At 43.7% G+C, this 19,545-nt stretch overlaps 1 protein-coding gene across 1 annotated transcript in view; it reads right to left on the reverse strand.

The window, feature by feature from the left end:
* The window catches only part of amn (amnion associated transmembrane protein), a 60,201-nt gene that overhangs the window by 26,751 nt on the left and 13,905 nt on the right, over positions 1-19,545 (reverse strand). The window contains exons 4-7 of the mRNA XM_070877922.1: positions 10,841-10,928; positions 9,139-9,374; positions 8,471-8,608; positions 5,886-5,994 (exon numbers count right to left, since the gene is read on the reverse strand). Of these exons, the coding sequence (XP_070734023.1) occupies positions 5,886-5,994; positions 8,471-8,608; positions 9,139-9,374; positions 10,841-10,928 (571 nt within the window). The remainder of the gene's footprint in view (positions 1-5,885; positions 5,995-8,470; positions 8,609-9,138; positions 9,375-10,840; positions 10,929-19,545) is intronic.

Raw genomic sequence — 19,545 nt, forward strand, 5'->3', positions numbered from 1 at the left:
GTGTGTACCATCTATAAGATGCTCTGCAGCAACTCGCCACAGCTTCTTCAGCAGCACCTCCCAAGCACCACCTACAAGGACAAGGGCAGCAGGCGCATGGGAGTACCATCATCTTCAAGTTCCCCTCCAAGTCACACACCATCCTGACTTGGAAATATATTGCTGTTCCTTCATCATTACTGGGTCAAAATCGTGCAACTCTCTCCCTAAAAGCACTGTGGGAGCACCTTCACCACAAGGACTGCAGTGGTTCAAGAAGGCGGTTCACCACCACCATCTCAAGGGCAATTAGGGACGGGCAATAAAAGCTGGCCTTGCCAGCAATGCCCACATCCCAGGAACGAATAAAAAAAAGATTTGGTTATTTATCTCATTACTGTCTGTGGGACCTTGCTATCAGCAAATTGGCTGCTCTAGTCCCCAACATTACAATTTCAAAACTTTAGGTTTGTTAACTTGATGCTATATTAACATATCTAGTCATGCACTTTTTAAGACTTGCATATCAGAGGTGGGAAATATGTATATACTCTTAGACTCTTTTCTAAAATGAACCTTTTTCTGAGTGTGGGCGCTACTCATTGAATGTGAGAGGTGATACAAAATGGATATCTTCATACAGGAAGAAATAAGTCAGCTGAGAGAGCAGACTAGTTTCCATCGCCTAGGTGGATCAGAGAGGAATTTCCCAGATTTTCCCCCCCCAAATTTGCCTGAGTTTTTATCTGGTTTTTCACCTCTCTCGGGAGATCATATGGTTTTCGGTGTGGTGGAGAGTATATATATTGTGACATACTAGCTATCATAATTGGACCAGCGGGCCTTTACCTCTCCGTCATTGTTTGTATGTTGTATTCACGTTACCATGGATATATTTCTAAATCTGTACAAATAGCAATCCTGCTAAGGGAGGAGTTCTAGATTTTGTTTGCTGATTCAGGATGCATAATTCAAGAATTTCTAATGACAGACATCAATTTTTCACAGATTTTGGGTCCAATCCAATTTCTCACTATGATATAAACTGTTCCTAATTTGGCACTGTAGTATATTCTTTATGACCTCACAAACACACAGACTTCAAGATGGCTGTTAACACAGGAACTTGTCTGGTGACCTATCATCTGATGTCTTTATCGCATTTACAGCAATGGTTGCATTACCACAGTAGTCCACTAGGTGGAACTATATATTACACTTCTCCCTCCTTAAAAAGAAACAATCATCATACATAACTTGCACGGTTATACATAACAAAAGATATGGACTTATTTTGCCATATTTACAAATCAAACTTAACCACTTGTTTTCTGTTTCGAAGAGGATACCTTCACTTTCGAACAGAACCTTCCAAACATGGTTACGAACTTAGACTCATTCAAGGCTGATCCTGAGGAGAATTTGTCTCCAAGGGACGTCAACATCTACATTTGAACTCTCTTCAACTTCAGACTGTTTGTCTGCCTGACTCAGACTCAGACTTAAATTCTGACTTTCTCTTGGACTTGTTTCTAGTACATTTGATGTACGATATGCTACTGGTGCTGTACTTGTAATAAGACTAACTGATGTCAGAAATAATCAAATCATTCCAACTTTCAACTCCTTCCATATCTGTAGGTAAAATATGATCAATGTGAATAAACCTAACCTGTCCATGATCAAGCATCTTGACCAAATATGTGCGAGGACCACATATCTTCACCACTCTTCCTGGTAACTACTTTAATTATTTATGGTGATGGTTCTTCACTTACACCTTCTGATTTAATTTCACGCTTCTCTCTCTTACTCTATATCATGATTCTCTTTCTGTCTTAATTGTTTCTCTTCTACTGACTGTGCCAAGTTTGGCTTTAACAACAAGAATCTGATTCATGGCTGTCATTTGAGAAACAACTCTGCTGGTGTTTGACCAGTAGTTGTATGAGGAGTATTACGATAAGTAATTAAAAAAGTAGCGAATTTGTGGTTCAACGACACTTGTCGTTTCTTTGGATTTGTATCTAGCATTTGTTTGATGAGGGCACGTTTTACAATTTGTACTGTGCACTCTGCTGCACCATTTGAAGCAGAGTGGTACAGTGGAACCTTGGTATGTTTCACACCATTTTTGCTCGTGAACAGTGCAAATTCTTCTGAACAAAATTATGGTCCATTATCAGACACAGTTTCTTCTGGAAGGACATATGAAGAAAATATTCTTTGCAAATTGTCTAGTGTTTTACTTGTTGTTATTTTTCGCATCAGAAACACCTCTACCCACTTCGAATGGCTATCAATCACAATGAATAATTGCTGTCCTTCTAGTTCAGCAAAATCGATATGTAACCTTTGCCACACCCTGAGAGGCCATGGCTGTAATGGTACTAATGGTGGTTTCTTGCTCACCAATTAACATGTTGTACACTGACTAACAATATACTCCGTATCTTTATCTAGACCTGGTCACCATAAGTAACTGCATGCAAAACTCTTGGTCAAGCACATTCCTAGCTGCTGGTCATGAAGATCTCCTAATAACTTGGACCTGAATTTATTTGGTATAATCACTCTTGCACCCCATGTGATACAATCTTTATTCATGGACAGTTCATTCCTACAAATAAAGAATGAATTAATATCTTTCTCTGATACCTGGTTTGGCCAGCCATTTGCTATGTAATCATACACCTTTGACATAACTGGGTCACATTTGGTTGCTCTACCAATCTTTTCAGCTGCGACTGGCAGTTCATCAATGTATGAAAAATAGAACACTTCATCCCTATTGGGTGTAACTTGTGATGGGGATGGCAAACTAGATATAAAATCAGCATTACTGTGATCAGCTGATCGTCTGTACTCAATGTCATACATATATGCTGACAAAATCAAAGCCCATCTCTGCATTTGGGCTGCAGCTAATGTTGGAACTGGAGACTTTGGATGGAGGATTGCTGTCAGTGGCTTATGGTCCGTAACGATGGTAAACTTACAACCACACAAAAACTTGTGGAACTTCTTGACCCCAAAAATTAATGCCAAAGCTTTCCTTTCGATTTGCTCATAATTACACTCTCTGGCACTGAGAGTGCGTGAAGCAAAAACAATTGGTCTCTCCTCCCCACTTCGTAGTACATGAGAGATCACTGCCCCAACTCTATAGGGAGAGGCGTCACATGCTAGCTTGATCTCCTTTGATACATTATAGTGAACTCATCATCATCATTGTAGGCAGTCCCTCGAAACAAGGATGACTTGCTTCCACGCTGGAAAGGGATGAGTTCACAGGTGTTTCAATGAAGGATCTAATATTCTGGATCCCGAACTACATCTTGAAGGGTGGAAGATGCTTGCGCGTGGATTTTTTTAACGTGTGGTGGCTGTTGCACTCCAGCCACCACACGGGGTTGACAGAGATAGGTCTTGGTCCAGTGGCAAGGATTAACCAGGACGACTGGAGACCAGCTGTGCTGCATGCGCATACATATCGCAGTGTGGGCTGGCCCGTGCTGCCCTTGGGCCCTAACATGGTGCTCTCTACCAACTGGCTTTTACATTCCTTGAATGCTGCGTCGCATTCTTCTGACCACTTCCAATGGACCTGTTTTTTCAACAGTTCATTCAGTGGATGTAACACTGTAGCCAAATTTGTTAGGAACTTCTTATAATAATTTAAAAGACCCCAAAATTATCGAAGTTCAGTGACATTCTTGGGAGTGGGTGCATTTCTGATTGAATCCAGCTTTCCCTTGGTTGGAAGTAAACCATCTTTGTCTACTCTGTGCCCTAAGTACTCCACTGAGTTTTGAAATAACTCACACTTGTGAGCAGTCACTCGTACTCTGTGCTTCTCTAGCCGTTTGAGCACTTCATTCAATATATTATTATGGATTTACCTGTTTGGTGCTGAAATTAGTATGGCATCTAAATAACATATTACCCCTTCAATGCCTTGCAAAATCTGGTTCATCACCCCTTGGAATATGGTGGGGGTGGAAGACACTCCAAATGATAGCCTATTAAATTGATATAGGCCTAGATGAGTATTTATAGTCAAGCATGACTTGGACTCCTCATCTAATTACAGTTGTAAGTAGGCATTTGTAAGATCTAACTTTGAGAAGATCTGATCACTTGTCAGTATTGTGACCAAATCTTTTAAAGTTGACAATGTATTGGGTATATTACCCTCTAGAACCTGGTTTACGGTTATTTTATAATCACCACACCACACTTACCTTACCATCTGACTTAGGTACAACAACAATAGTTTAGCCCAATTATATAGATCTATTTTAGAGATAATGTTCTCAGTCTCTAGTCTTTTGAGTTCTTGCTCAAATCTCTCTGAGTGCATATGGCACAGGATGTGGCTTGCAGTAAACTGGTCTAGTGCCCTTCTGTACCCTGACACTCGCCTTGAAGCCTTGGATCTGACTGCCTGTTTCATAGAACTCCTTTGGATACTTCTTGATGACATCACCCTACAATGCAAATCTCATTTCAACACGAAAAATCTCATTCCAATCCAGCTTCAGTGATCCCAACCAATTTCTTCCTAATAAGGCAGGCTTGTCTCCTGCCACTACTGAGAGGCAAGCTTTGAAATTGATCCTGTATTTCACCGGTACGGTGATACGACCTACCACAGGAATTTACTCTCCTGAGTAGCCTTGCAGCTCTACCTTAGATTTCTCCAATGGAAAATCACGCAATTTATCGAGATATAGCGATTCCGGTACTATGCTCACGGATGCACCAGTGTCAATTTTCATGGGCATCCTGGTTCCTGCAACATCTACTTGGATGATAATTTTTGAATTGCTGTGAGATACATTTGTGCTCCCGATGACTTGTATCCCCAAAACCTCCTTGCCCTGTTGCTTTTCTTCCATTCTATGTAGTCTCTGGGGATTTTTACTTAGAGCCTTGAAAGTTGGTTTACTTTTCAGTCGGCATGCCTTTGCAAGATACCCAGTTTTCCTGCTTTCATATATGGACAACTTTGAGCAATGTTTTGTCCTAGACACCGATAACACGACTTCAATGCGCTGTTACCTTGGCAAGTTGCTGAGGCCTTGGGACCCAACTGCCTTTTAGTTTTAACCTGCAGACGATTCACCTTGATTGTCTGATGACTGGAAATGGTACGAAATTCTCGGGAATATTGTTCGGCCATATACATTGACATAGCTGTCTGACTAGCTAAATCAAAAGTCAAGTTAGGAGTTGTCAATTACTTTTTTCTGAATGCTTCATTTTTTTTCATCCCACAAACAAAGTGGTCACGCAATGCTCGGTCCTGAAAGTTTCCGAAATGACAGTGAATGGATAGTGTTTTTAATGCTACAATGTACTCACTGATACTTTCTTCAGGTTATTATCTTTGGATTCCAAAACGATAACTTTCAGCAATTTCCAGGGGCTTAGGACTGTAGTGCTGAGTTAGAATCTCCGTAAGTGATGTGTCCTTTGGCTTGATGGGAACAAGCACATTTTTCAAGGTTTCATATATCTCAGTTAGGAAAATAGCCCGTTTTCTTTCTAAAACCACATGGTTACTGTTTTCATCATCGGGGACTTTGATGATAATATTTGCAGTGAAAAACATTTCTAGCCGGTCCACATAGGCTCCGAAAGTCTTTCAGTCACGATGGAATTCACCAAAATGCCCTATTATTCCCATAGGCGCAGCCATCTCAACTCTTCAGTTCAGCCAAGTGAGCTTATAATTTACCTTGGATTTTTAGCTGTTATTCAAAACAAAGGACCTCTCTCTGTTCACCAACAAAAATTTTAGCTAGGAAATCCAGAAATCCTATCCTTTTTCCCAATGTGGTATAAAATCGAAGTGGATCAAAATTGAATATAAAAGTAAATTTAGCATTAGCAACACTCACCACATATCTCACAGCAGTGTCCTTGAGGCTTCAAGGGGTTTGTACAAACAAGCTCTGGACAATGGCCTCCTGATTCTTGTTGCAAATTAGAACAAATCCTTTCGAGGTTCTGCAAATGAAAACATGAGTTATAGCAGCACAGTGTGTCCAATGATTTAATAGGTTGTGGACACACTTTATTACATTAAAGGGTTATGGGGAGCGGGCAGAGAAGTGGAACTGAGTCCATGATCAGATCAGCCATGATTTTATTAAATGGCGGAGCAGGCTCGAGGGGTCAAATAGCCTACTCCTGCTCCTATTTCTTATGTTCTTATGTTCTTATTCCCACTGCCTTGTTGGTAGATATTCTGTCCTTTTACAGCAGTCTTCCTTATCTATTGGGGCAAAAATCCCGGCCTTCCCGGGTCCACATGGAGTACTCATTGCTATTAATGAGAATGCTGTGGAATACTTTACCTGATTGGTTGTGCGGTCACACGTGACTGCACCTTCTGCATCCGAACCTGGAGGACGGGAGCATGTTTCGCAGCGCGGGAAGAGAAGGTCTCCCCACCAGAATCCCAGGGCCTCCGGGACCACCAGGTAATTTTGTAAAAGTTCTCCGGTCGGAGGCGTTCATTCGAAAGAAGCCTCCAACCGGAATTTCAGGGCCATATATCTTTCTCCTTACAACCCATCCAGATGCTCTCTATACTCCTTCCAGCTCTGCAGTATCTTTCTCCTCCACTTGAAACTAATTAAATGGGGAATTAGATTGGAGATGTAAACCACCTGATTCATTGCAGTACCCTGTGTAAATTAGCCACACTGCCTCCTGCGTACTAAGCAAGCTGAATCTAGCATCCCTATTCTTCGCTGATTGTAACTTCTCATTAGCAGTCAGGACTAGACTGACGTTGTTCCACACTACTGGCACTGGAGAGGAGTTGACATTTCAGGTGTGGACCCTTTATCAAAACTTTGAAAATTCAACTCCTCTCACCAGATGTTGCCTCAGCTTCTGATTGTTTGTAGCATTTTCTGTTTCTTGCTTTCAGATTTTCAGCATCTGCGGGGGGGGGGGGTTTGTTTATATTTTGTTAACATCAACCTATGAAATAGTAATTGATCGCTTTAAGTTAGTTCTACAATATCTCAGAGTCTCTGGGTGAGGTCGAATACACATTCTATAGGTGTGGCTACAATTTGCATTGTGAGGCAAACCAGGTCCACAGTTAATACAACCAAATACGGTTGACATGACACTAGTTGATATGTTAACATATTTTATGTGCAAAGCAAGTAGTATTGATCTCTTGAGAAGCACTTCCTGTTCACTAGTTGCCTAGTTTTGAATCTGGTTGATTGGCAACTGGTCCCTTTGGGTCACTGGTTCCTGAGGAATAAGTTTGATTTCTCTGAAGCTCACTTGATGGTCAGTTCAGGAAGTTACTGATTCTGAAGGATAAGGGGGACAGCTTTCCCCAGTTCTTCTCATACCATTGTACTGGAGCCTGGGTGGAGGGAGCACTTGGAGACTCCATAATAACCATATGAAATCTCATGATCCAGATTTATTATTAAGAGAATTAGCAACATTTGTTACTTTTAGATTCAAAGAGATATGTAGGAAATTCTGCAACCAAGTGAAATTTGCTGTATGGACTTTATGCTGCTGCTTAACCTTTACTTGTAATAAATCTGAGTTGTAGTTTATAGCTAAGTCACATGATTCAATGGATAGTTCATTTATTTACTATCAGAAGGCTAGGAGAGCACAAAAGGTTTGGTATCAATGGCAGAAAGTTATTATAAGAAGCAACATTACATACAGAAGAAAGGAAGGATTTGCATTTCTACTATCATATCCTCAGAATGTCCCAAAGTGCTTTACAACCAATTACTATTAAAGTTCAGTTGCCGCTGTTATACAGATAAGCGCAGCAGCCACTGTAGGCAAAACCGCATGAATTAATGAGCAGATCATCTATTTTTAATGGTGTTCTGGCTGAGGGACGTATGTTGGTCAGGACACTGGGAAAACGTCCTGCTTTTCTTCCAATAGTGCCACGAGACCTTTTACAGCCACCAGAGCCGGCAGACTGGGCACCAGTTTAACGTTTCATATGACAGCACATCCAACATTGCAGCACTTGCTCAGGACTGCACTGGAGTGTCGGCCTAAACTGAGCTCAAGTCTAGAGTAGATCCTGACTCAGAGGCAAGAGTGTTATGAAAATGAGCCAAGCTGACTGTTAACCAGGGCATACAATGTCACACTCTGGTTCATAGGGTGCGATGTCTCACTTTTGGGAAGGAGGTTTGGCAGTCAGAATGACAAAAATATTTGAGTGAAGGTTAAAAATGTAACAATATGATCCAACTGTTTAAAACATAGTTTAAAAAAAATCTATTGCCAACAAATATATGGTCAAAAGGTTACATATTAAACTTATTATCCAGACCAGTTTAGTCTCCACCTGACCCTAAAAAGATTATGCAATGATGGTGTCTAAATAACAACTTCTTCATGGAAGTCGAGAACATGAATGCTTCACAAATCTAAGGTTAACACAGTAATGTGATTTGAGCTTGATGCTTACACCTGAGTTACCACATTCACAGCCAGATTTATCTTCACACTTGGCGTTAGTCACAGCGATTGAGCCATTTCCATGGAACTGCAGTTTTCCAGTGTTTGACCGCTTGTACTCACCGAAATTTTCACTGCTAGCAAATTTCTATTATGTGAAACAAAATATTCAATCTCATGTCATTTAAATGAGCAAAAGACAATAGTTAGACACATGATCGATTGTCATCATTATGCATCGATTCAAAGAGCTGAAGGCCTAGAAATTCATATAGAGCAGTTTTCAAGCAGCAAATGGTCTGCCTTGCTGATAAGTCCCGGGAGAGGTGAGGAGGGCAGCAGGTAGGAGGCCAATCACAGCCGGTAGGAATGCTGTGGAGCTGAAAAAATATAATTAAATTGACCTTTTCAGTGGCAGCTGGCTCGGCCACATCCATGTCTAGAAAACCTGATGCCAACTCCGTTCAGGGTCGCCCAATTTCCCAGAGGCTTCCTAAAACAGGCCTATTTTAGGTGGCCACACCTGACCTCTGCAAAACAGCCTGACCTAATTTGTTACTTTGTCTCGGTAAACCTTTTCACAAAGCAGGAGCTTCACATTTTAAATTGAGAAATATGGATACGGATCAATGTATAGGATCAAAAAGCGGTTGGCTTTTGAGGAAATGGAGGACTCACCCTATTCATTATCGAAATGGTTTTAACATTAATATCTTGCGTATCACTGTCCAAGTCTACACGAAAAGATGTTCCAGGTCGGAAAATTATATCATCATGTTGGCAGGGGATGCTTTCCTCATCCACAATGAACAGGTAGTTCTCATTTTCCAGGTCACTTGTCGATGAAGCTGTCTGCCAATATTTGGGATCATACCATTTATACTGATCAGGGTCTTTGAAAATGATATCCTCGCCTGCAGTTGAAAAAAATGTGACATGTAATTTTAGTACTTCAGAATTAATATCTCAGTATTAATTGTTTTATTCGTTTTTCTATGTGGGGTTATTTGTTCTCCTCATTCTGGTGAGAGCAATTAATACTGGGAAATTAAATATTTCCCACTTTGTGAATCCAGTATCAATAAACCTTCTTATCTATATCATGTGTTACATTCTCAAAATAACTCCCAGACAACCTTCGCAACGTGCCTTAACTGGAATTCTAGAAGCTTACGCACGACTAAATCAGTGTTGGACAGTCCCATGTCTTACAACAGCACTCTACATAGCTTCTTTGAGAAACAAATTGATTGTGAGCAGTGGTGAATTATGGGCAGTTTGTGCCAGTGAACTGTTGGGCACTCAGGACTGAAAATGTATTTAGCTTATAAGCATCAGAGGAAAGATCTGTGACAGATTTCAATCAGGTCCGAAAGGTAAACTTGGAGCGCGAGTCAAGACGGACGGCTGCTGGAGGTCAGAAAGACTTGAAGGAAGTAAGATGCTGCACATTTTTGAGGTTTTGGGAAAGAAAGCATTTGAGCTGCAATCTTGATTTCAACACTGTGCGAATGCAGAGATGGGGACTAGCACGTAGAATGGTGTATTTGCCTCTTATGAGGAAAAAAAATAAATGTTTAACCTACATTTTCTCCTTTCTGACGCTGAAAGATCCACTGTGTATTTTTATTCAAGAAGCGATAGCTTTTGGTTGGACATACTAAAAATATGCCGAAACTCTGTCTTTAACGAATGACAAGAAACAAGACTTTTGTTTCCCTGTTGAAGGGTGTGGAGGAGATCAAGGTGTGGTGATTGAACCCATTACACTGTAATTGGAATGAAGACCACATGTTCTAAGCACGCAATCTGAAAGATGTTAATGAGTGTAAAGTGGTTAGGGCTGCATGGTGAGTCCAGAGGCCATTGATATGCAAAAGGCACAGAGTGAGAGAGAGAACATTGAACCAAAATTGTCAGAAAGTGGTGATCCAGAACTGGGAGCATAAGTCAGGGGAGTCCTGGGTCAATCATTCAAGTCAGGATAGATAAATAAATCAAAGGCAAAATTATCTTTTTTGGAGGCCTGTAATACAGGGTTAGATATATGTTATTTTTAGTTAATGATATGGACATGACTTTAAAAGCTTGAGCAGGCTAAATATGGGTTTTCTTTTCCTAAGACTATGATTTTAGCAGCAATCTGTGTCTGGTATTTCATTTCTTCTGCTGACAGCAGTATGTTTGCCTGTGTGCAATAATTAGCTCTGCTCTTCCACAGCTTTAAAATTGAAGTACATTAAAGATATTGGTCGATACTAGGGAATGAAAATGTTTTTATATTGGGAATAAGGTTAGTATTGGCATTAGCATTAGTACAGACTTTAGGAAGGTTGACTGCTTTTTTTTTGTTAAGTAAAATCACTAAATGACATTATACCTCTTTCACATCCTGGTTCACTCTGACCATCACTAGCAGCAAATCCAGCACCGTGGGTGAGGATGAACTCCCCATCAAGAGGTATGTACTAAACAGATCAAGTAAAAGATAGTTACATTCTTTTCAATCCGAATAGACAATAGTTCAAAGTGATCATCACTAATATTTTTATCTTAATGTTTCATCATAGGCAGTCCCTCGGAATCGAGAAAGACTTGTTTCTATTCCCAAAGTGAGTTCGTTGATGGCTGAACAGTCCGATACAAGAGCCACAGACTCTGTTACAATTGGGACAGACATTCGTCGAGGGAAGGGATGGGTGGATCTGGTTTGCCGCGCGCTCCTTCCGCTGCCTGCACTTGACCTCTTCATGCTCTTTGCGTTGAGAATCGAAGAGCTCAACGCCCTCCTGGATGCACTTTCTCCACCTCAGGCGGTCTTCGGCCAGGGTCTCCCAGGTGTCAGTGGTGGTCACAGTATTGTGGGTCTAGGTCAGCTCACTGATACAGGGCATGGTCCTGTGCAGTAATTACGGACGAGGGGTGGGGGGTTGGGGGGAGGGGAATTACGGTCGGAGGCTACCTTCGTTCCTCTGACGATAAAAAAATCTACAAAGTGCCTGGTGGTCCCGAAGGAACATAGGATTCCGATCAGAGGTCTAGATTCGCTGCGCAGCGCATGGGGAGATGTCTTTCAGGTACATGCTGGAGTCACGTGGGCCTGGACCACCAATCACGATGCAGTATTCGCATTGATAAAAATGGAAGCTCTGTTTGTACGGGTTCCCATTACTATCAATGAGAAACCCCCCATAAACACCAAAACACAGCATAATAAATAAATAAAACACTTCACATATTTAAAATTAATTGAAATGAAATGTAATTAAATGTTTTAGAAAAAAATATATATTTTTTGGAATTTTTTTTAAACTGTATTTTAATAGGGTTAAAAATAAACTTACCTTAATAGACATGGGGCCCGAACTTGGTGAAAGCCAAGGCCGGCCGAGAGACCGGGCGGTACTTTGCCAGGAAGATTCCTCTAAAAGATCTGCCAGTACCGCTCGGTGGCAAAATACCGACTTACAGCCTAAATCTGGGCGGCAGCAGGCGGGAGCTCCCAATCTCGGCAGCAAATGCGAACCTCGCCAAAGTGCCGCCAAGGATTGAGTCGGGCCCAGGAATGGGGGAAACACATAAAAATAAAAATTAACACCAAAAAAAAATCCACTTGAACACCTTCAGGGGATCCCATCCCCCTGATTCGCTGAAAAAAATAACTGAAGTTTACTAACCTTTTTTGAAGGTCTTCATACTTACCGTTGGGGTTAGACCTGCCTCCACACAGCGGTCCTTCCCCTATTGCCACCAACTCCCGGCCGCACCAATATGGCAGCTCGGCGGGCGGGAGGCCACTTACGTGGCTTGCTCGCTAGCGGCTGTCAGCAAACAGTTCGCAGCGGTCCACCCCTTGGGAGGCCTCCATGAAAATGGCACCGAGGGGAGACTGCCCAGAAAACTCGCTAGCGGCAGTAGGTGGTAAGGCCATCAAGTTCGGGCCCATGGTTTTTAATATAAAAATGAGTGTTTAAATTAAATTATTATATGTTTTTAAAGTATTATGCTGGTAAAAGTAAGCTATGCGACTGCTTTTACCAGACATAAAAGTTTGAAGGACATTCGCTGGGCATGAGTTGGACAAATAGACCAATCTTTCACGCTTGGATGTCCTTCTCCCGGGGATGCGTAGGACCTGTACCGAGAAATCTTGACCGATCGGTAAAGCCGGTTCTCGGATCATGCACATTGCGCACCGAGAATCGGCTTTTGCGAAGCCTCGCCGGGTCCATGCGCAGAGGCCGGAATTTTCGGCTCGGTTTATTTGTTACATGAAATTATTTCCCCTGCAATCTTCAGTGATTATTCACTGCTAAGGTGAGAGACTTCAGTCCTGGAAGAATAGAACATTTGGTTTACTGTTTAACAGCATCTGCAGAGATTTATTGCAGAGTAAAGCATCTTCCAGTTAGTCGCAGCCTCAGAAAAACATCACTATTGCACAGGCGTAACATTTTCAGTTGCCGCACCAGGCATTCCAGAGCCTCTCAGTGACATTGTGCAGCTTAATGTTAATTAGTGCTACATTATGGGCAGTTTATGTCAGACTATTAGAAGCAAAGACTCTTCTCTCTACTAGCTGCAAAGATCCTATCTGAAATGAGCTTGACAAACTCAACTCAGTTCCTATTGGGGATGAATGCACAGTATTACCCATAAGTCTGCACAACTGGCTCTCTCACGCCGAAACAACAACATTAACTTGCACTTATATAGTGCCTTTAATGTAGTAACACAACCCAAGACACTTCATAGAGCAATAATCAGACAAACCTAACACTGAGCCAACGAAAGAGATATCAGCAGAGAGGCCTAGAAACTTGGTCAAAGAGGTGAGTTTTAAGGGGGGGTGTTAAAGGAAGAGAGGGAGGTGGAGAAACGCGGAGGATTAGGGAGGGAATGCCAGAGTATAGGGCCTAGACAACTGAAGGCACAGCTGCCAATGATGGGGTGAATAGAGTGGGGAATGTACATGAGGTCAGAAGTTGAAGAATGCAGAATTCTAGAAGAGCTGTAATGCTGGAGAAGGTACAGAGATAGGGCTGAAATTTCCCCAGGAGTTGCCCTGTTTTTTTGGAGCAAGTAGTTTTTTTTGGAGTAATTTAAAAATCGCAAATTGCCCCATTTAACTTGTTCCAGTGTAAGTCAGTTAGTTAGGTTTTTTTTAGTTTCGTTTTTTTCCTCCAAGAGGGGGCGTGGCCAGCCACTTACGCCTGTTTTGGCCATAGAAGCAAATTTGGCCAGCTAAAAGTTACTCCAAATTAACTTAGGCCAGTATATGTGGCCATTTTTGTAGGCGCAGAAAAACCTTACCTACATTTAAGAAATCAGCGTAGGTAGCCAGAGATGGGGGGGGGGGGGGGGGGGGGGTGGAGGTGAATTAGAGGATTCTAAAGCACTAACACCTTCACCGCACACAGCACCAGCACAACATCACAACATCTTCAGCACAACATCTTCACAACATCATCAAAAATAAAGGAAAGATAAATCAGCTACTGAAAATAGAGCAGTCCTGTCTTGCCAACTGCAGAACGCACCGGCGAGCCCTTCGGCTGGGATTAGGGGCGGCAGGCACGCATGACTGTAGGGGTGAGGGATTTTTTTTTAAAACAGGTGTTCCTAAATGTTGTGTGGTGATAATGGAACATGATTCAGTCTTAATGCAAAATATATTTTATTGGAAAGTTTACAATGCACTTCAACAACAACAACAACAACAACAGTGACAACAGCAAAGAAAGTTTGCATCCATTCTCACATCTCGGGGAAAGTGCACTTCCTCATAGAGTCGGTGATGGTAGTGGGGGGGGTTGGGGGCCTGGCTTGGATCTCACCGGTGGCTGATGCGCGGATTGAAGTGGGAGTGGCATTTGAGTATCCGGCCTTTGTGCCCTTATTGCAGCAGCTAGCTCCCTCATGGCATCTGCCATCGTTTGCACACCCTCTGAAATACTTACCCTCAAGTTCCCATCTCAGTGCTGATATTTCTCCTGACAGTGTCGCCGCTACCTCATCACGCACCCCACTGACGGCCACCATGAGTGATCTTGTGAGGGCATTGGTCTCCTCACCCAATGCCATAACCTGATTAACAACTGATGAAGGCTGCATCTCAGGAGAGACTGGTCGGCTTCTCCTTCCCCTCGCCGTGGGTCTGCCTAGTGGCACCCCTCCAGTGCGAGGCGCAGGCTGGGACAGTGGGGCACTGGGTGTTCCATCATGCACTTCACCACCGCCATTGGGACCTGTAACCTCGGAAGGTGTGAAACCATGGAGTGTCGCCGCGGAGCTCATGGAGGTTTCTGGCAGTGTGATGCCCTGTACTATGGACTGATCCATATCACGATCAGCATTCTCCCGTGAACACATTTCCATGGAGCCCTCCTCTCCCCACCCGCCTTGGTCTGGAGCGCACACATCTGGATATTCTGGTGGATCTTCAGGATGTTCAGGATTGTCGTCGTCTTCTGCAAAATACAACAGAACAGTCAAATGGTTAGCAGCACAGGAGGGGGCAGGATGGGTGGCATGAGTAGTCTCATGTGTAGCAGGCCAGTCAGCAGGTTGATTTGAAGGGCGACGATGCATTTTAATGACTCACCCTCACCCTTGCGTGTGGGTCCAGCTTGTGTAGAGCTGATTCTTTTTCTGCAGGTGCGACTCAGCAAGACAGCAACCCTCTGTTCCAGGGGTGATAGTTGGTGCAGATTTGGCGGCCCTCCTCCTGTTCTAAGTCTTTCCCTTATGTTGTGGGCCAATTTCTTCTGCAAAGATGAAAATATAACTTTTCACACATGGTGCACTTCTGATGGGTGGGACATATACAGATGGTCATACTTACAATTGCAATTCCATTTAAAGATGAAGCTATTACTTACACTCACTACTTGACCAAAGTCCTGCCATTTCTTTTTACACTGGCTTCCAGATTTTGTGGTAGTCACCTCTGCGGAGTATTCTTCTGCAACTATGCTCCATCGTCTTCTCATTTCTTTGGGTGGAACATTTGTGGGACTGCATTTACTGATATCCAGCTCCAGCCATTTGTCCTCCATGACAGTGACTAGTTTCTCCACTTCCTCATGGAGGAAATTCTTTGTTCTTGTTGCACGCTCTTGCATCATTGGTGTATTGGACTTACACTCAGGTTATCTTGAAAAATCACAGTTCTCACCTTTCTTCCACCTATGCAGCACTCCTTTCCACTCCCTCAGCCACCCAAAAATCACTATTCACACCTTACCTTTATATATGGTCCATTGCCAATGCTGCTGTGGCACTGAGGATGCTCTCCCTTTAATTGGCCGATTGCCAAGCTTCCTGCTCCATTGCGCATGCGCACACGCTGAAACGGACATGCGTCCCCCTGCCAGCATTCGAGGAGACGCTGGTACCAAGTCCCGCCCCCCTGCCGGCTGCGCTGAGCAAGCGCGGCCGAAGCTCTGCCCCCCACAGTCTCTGCAGTGCCATGCCACAGGACCAGAAGGATGACGGAGTGGCCAAATTAAAAGGTACATTTTTAACGCGTTTTTTGCCCCTCGAAGTCGGTGTACCACGGCTAACTACGCCGCTCTAGGCGGCTGGGGAAATTTGGGCCCATAGAGAGGGGCAAGGTCATGAAGCGATTTGAAAGCGAGGTGTGAATTTTAAATTTGAGGTGTTAGAGTACTGGAGTCTCGTGTGAATCTGTACTGAGGGGACAGGACTTTACAGAGCCAAAGTAGGTCAGCAAGGAAAAGGGATGATGGGTGAGTGGATAGGATACAGGCAATTTACTCTGCACACCTCCTTGGCTCTCCATTTTCCACTGGAAAACCTCCAGCAGTGCATCCTCTGATACTCTGCTCCCAAATAGCTCCTAGACTTGCTCACTCTCTTTGAATCTGGACATTGATCCATCAATGCTCCAAGCAGACTCCACCCTGTCTCCAAGTCAACTTCGTCCCACCACAGGTTCTCAAGTTTAAACTTTTGATCCTCTTATATTGTCTGCTCTCTGTCCTCAATCAGAACATGTTTCCTGAGGTTTGCCATGCCTGTTTAACCTGAATTCCCTCTGCGTCCATTCACACGCGCATTTCAGCTGCTGCTCTGGAACGGAGCCCAATATGTCAATCTCCTTTATTTTTCCTCTTCTCTTGATCCCTCTTGAGCCCTTCTCCCCTGTTGCCCCTCCTCTCACCCAAGTCATGCCACCTTTGCCTCACCAATCTCTACCCTAACCCATCACTAGTTCTTTGGCTTTCTGCTCTCCTGCTGCCTTCTCAGGCTTGACATCCTCCTGGCTTCCCTCTGTGCCTCTGCTGGCATTCTCAGAAGGGCCAAGCAAGGCATATCGCTGCCTCCTTAGAAGCAGTAACCCCAACTACCCCATTCTCAACTTTCGCTGAACTTTCTGCCCAGTGCACCTGCTGGGGACTACTTTCACCAAAGTCCATCCTATACCTCTCACCCCACCACTGCCCCTTCAACTCCACCAGATGATCAATAATTACTGCCCCTTTTTGCTTTTCCCTCCAGAATGTCTGTCAACTTGTGAGCAGGACCGTTGCCATCCACAAGCTTATTGTGAATGATTACACTGAGATCCTGACTTTGATGGAAACATTTTAAAAATTTGTTCCTGGGATGTGGGCGTCGCTGGCAAGGCCAGCATTTGTGGCCCATCCCTAATTACCCTTGAGAATGTGATGGTGAGCCGCCTTCTTGAACCGCTGCAGTCCGTGTGGTGAAGGTACATCACAGTCCCCAGGACATCGCTGCAGGAGTTCCTCAGGGCAGTGGCTTAGGCCCAACCATCTTCAGCTGCTTCATCAATGACCTTCCCTCCATCATAAGGTCAGAACTGAGGATGTTCCTCATGATTGCACAGTGTTCAGTTCCATTCGCAACTCCTCAGAAAATGAAGCAGTCCATGCCCGCATGCAACAAGACCAGGACGACATTCAGGCTTGGGCTGATAAGTGGCAAGTAACATTCACCTCACACAAGTTCCAGACAATGACCATCTCCAACAAGCAAGAGTCTAACCACCTCCCCTTGATATTCAATGGCATTACCATCGCCGAATCCCCCATCAACATCCTGGGGGTTACCATTGACTAGAAACTTAATTGGACCAGCCACATAAATCCTGTGGCAACAAGAGCAGGTCAGGGGCTGGGTATTCTGTGGCAAGTGTCTCACCTCCTGACTCCCTAAAGCCTTTCCACCATCTACAAGGTGCAAGTCAGGAGTGTGATGGAATACTCTCCACTTGCCTGCATGAACACAGCTCCAACAACACTCAAGAAGCTCAACATCATCCAGGACAAAGCTTGATTGGCACCCCATCCACCACCTTAAACATTCACTCCCTCCACCACCGGTGCACCATGGCTGCAGTGTGTACCATCGAAAAAATGCACTGTAGCAACTCGCCAACGAGTCTTCAGCAGCACCTCCAAAACCCGCGACCTCTACCAGCTAGAAGGACAAAGATAGCAGGGGCATGGGAACATTATTACCTGCAAGTTCCCCTCCAAGTTACACATCATTTTGACTTTGAAATATAATCGCCGTTCCTTTATCATGGCTGGGTCAAAATCCTGGAACGCCCTCCCTAACAGCACTGTGGGAGTACCTTCGCCACACGGACTGCAGCAGTTCAAGAAGGTGGCTCACCACCACCGTCATTTAGGGATGGGCAATAAATGCTGGCCTTGCCAGTGGCACCCACAGCTCGGAACGAATGAGAAAAAAACAGTGTTGTTAAGGGGGCAGTTCCAGGATTTTGACGTAGTGATGATGAAGGAACAGCAATATATTTCCAAGTCACTATGGTGTGTGACTTGGAAGGAAATTTGCAGGTGGTGTTCCCATGTGCCTGCTGCCCTTGTGGTGAAGTTTGCAGGTTTGGGAGGTGCTGCTGAAGAAGCCTTGGCAAGTTGCTGCAGTGAATCTTGTAGATGGTATACACTGCAGCCATGATGTACCGGGGGTGGAGGGAATGAATGTTGAAGGTGGTGGATGGGGCGCCAATCAAGCGGGCTGCTTTGTCTTGGATGGTGTCGAGCTTCTTGAGTGTTGTTGGAGCTGCGCTCATCCAGGCAAGTGGAGAGTACTCCAAAGCCTTTCCACCATCTACAAGGCACAAGTCAGGTGTGTGATGGAATTCAAGCTGGAGAAGTGTGAGATAATGCATTCGGGGAGGGCTAACAAGGCAAGGGAATACCGAATAAATGATAGGACACTGAGAATTGTAGAGGAACAGAGATACCTTGAAGAGCACATCTATAGATCCCTGAAGGTAGCAGAACAGGTAGATAAGGTGGTTAAGAAGGCATAAGCAAAAGCTAGATTTTTTTCTGGCTGTGGCGGAGATTGACTCTTATATACTGCAGGGAATTTAATGACCAGAGTGATGATCTGGACTAATTTCGATCGCCTAGATGGGTCAGAGAGGAATTTCCTAGATTTTTTCCCCCAAATTGACCTTGGATTTTTTAATCTGTTTTTTTCTTTCCCAGGAGCTTACATGGTTTTGGGTGGGGTGGAGTGTATATTTTGTGATACACAAGGTATCGCAATTGTGTGGGACAGGCTCGATGGACCCGATGGTATTTACCTGTGGTTATTGTTCGTGTGTTCCTATGTTCATACGGGATACTTCCCTTCATTAGCTGAGGCATAGAATATAAGAGAAGGAATTGTATAAAATCACAGCGACAGTACTGTGTACAGTTCTGGTCATCTGGTCATTACAGGAAAGATGTCATTGCACGAGAGAGGGTACAGAGGAGATTTATGAGGATGTTGCCAGCTCTGGAGAATTTTAGCTATGAGGAAAGATTGGATAGGCTGAGATTGTTTGCTTTGGAAAAGAGAATGCTGAGCGGAGATTTAATTGAGGTGTATAAAATTATGAGGGGCCTAGATAGAGTGGATAGTCCTATTTCCCTTAGCATAGAGATCAATAACCAGAGGACATATATTCAAAGTAATTGTTACAAGGATTAGAAGGGAGTTGAAGAGAAATTTTTTCGCCCAGAGGGAGGTGGGGGTCTGGAACTCATTGCTTGAAAGGATGGTAGAGGCAGAAAC

The sequence above is a fragment of the Pristiophorus japonicus genome, chromosome 4, assembly GCF_044704955.1.
Source record: "Pristiophorus japonicus isolate sPriJap1 chromosome 4, sPriJap1.hap1, whole genome shotgun sequence".
Lineage (NCBI taxonomy): Eukaryota > Metazoa > Chordata > Chondrichthyes > Pristiophoridae > Pristiophorus > Pristiophorus japonicus.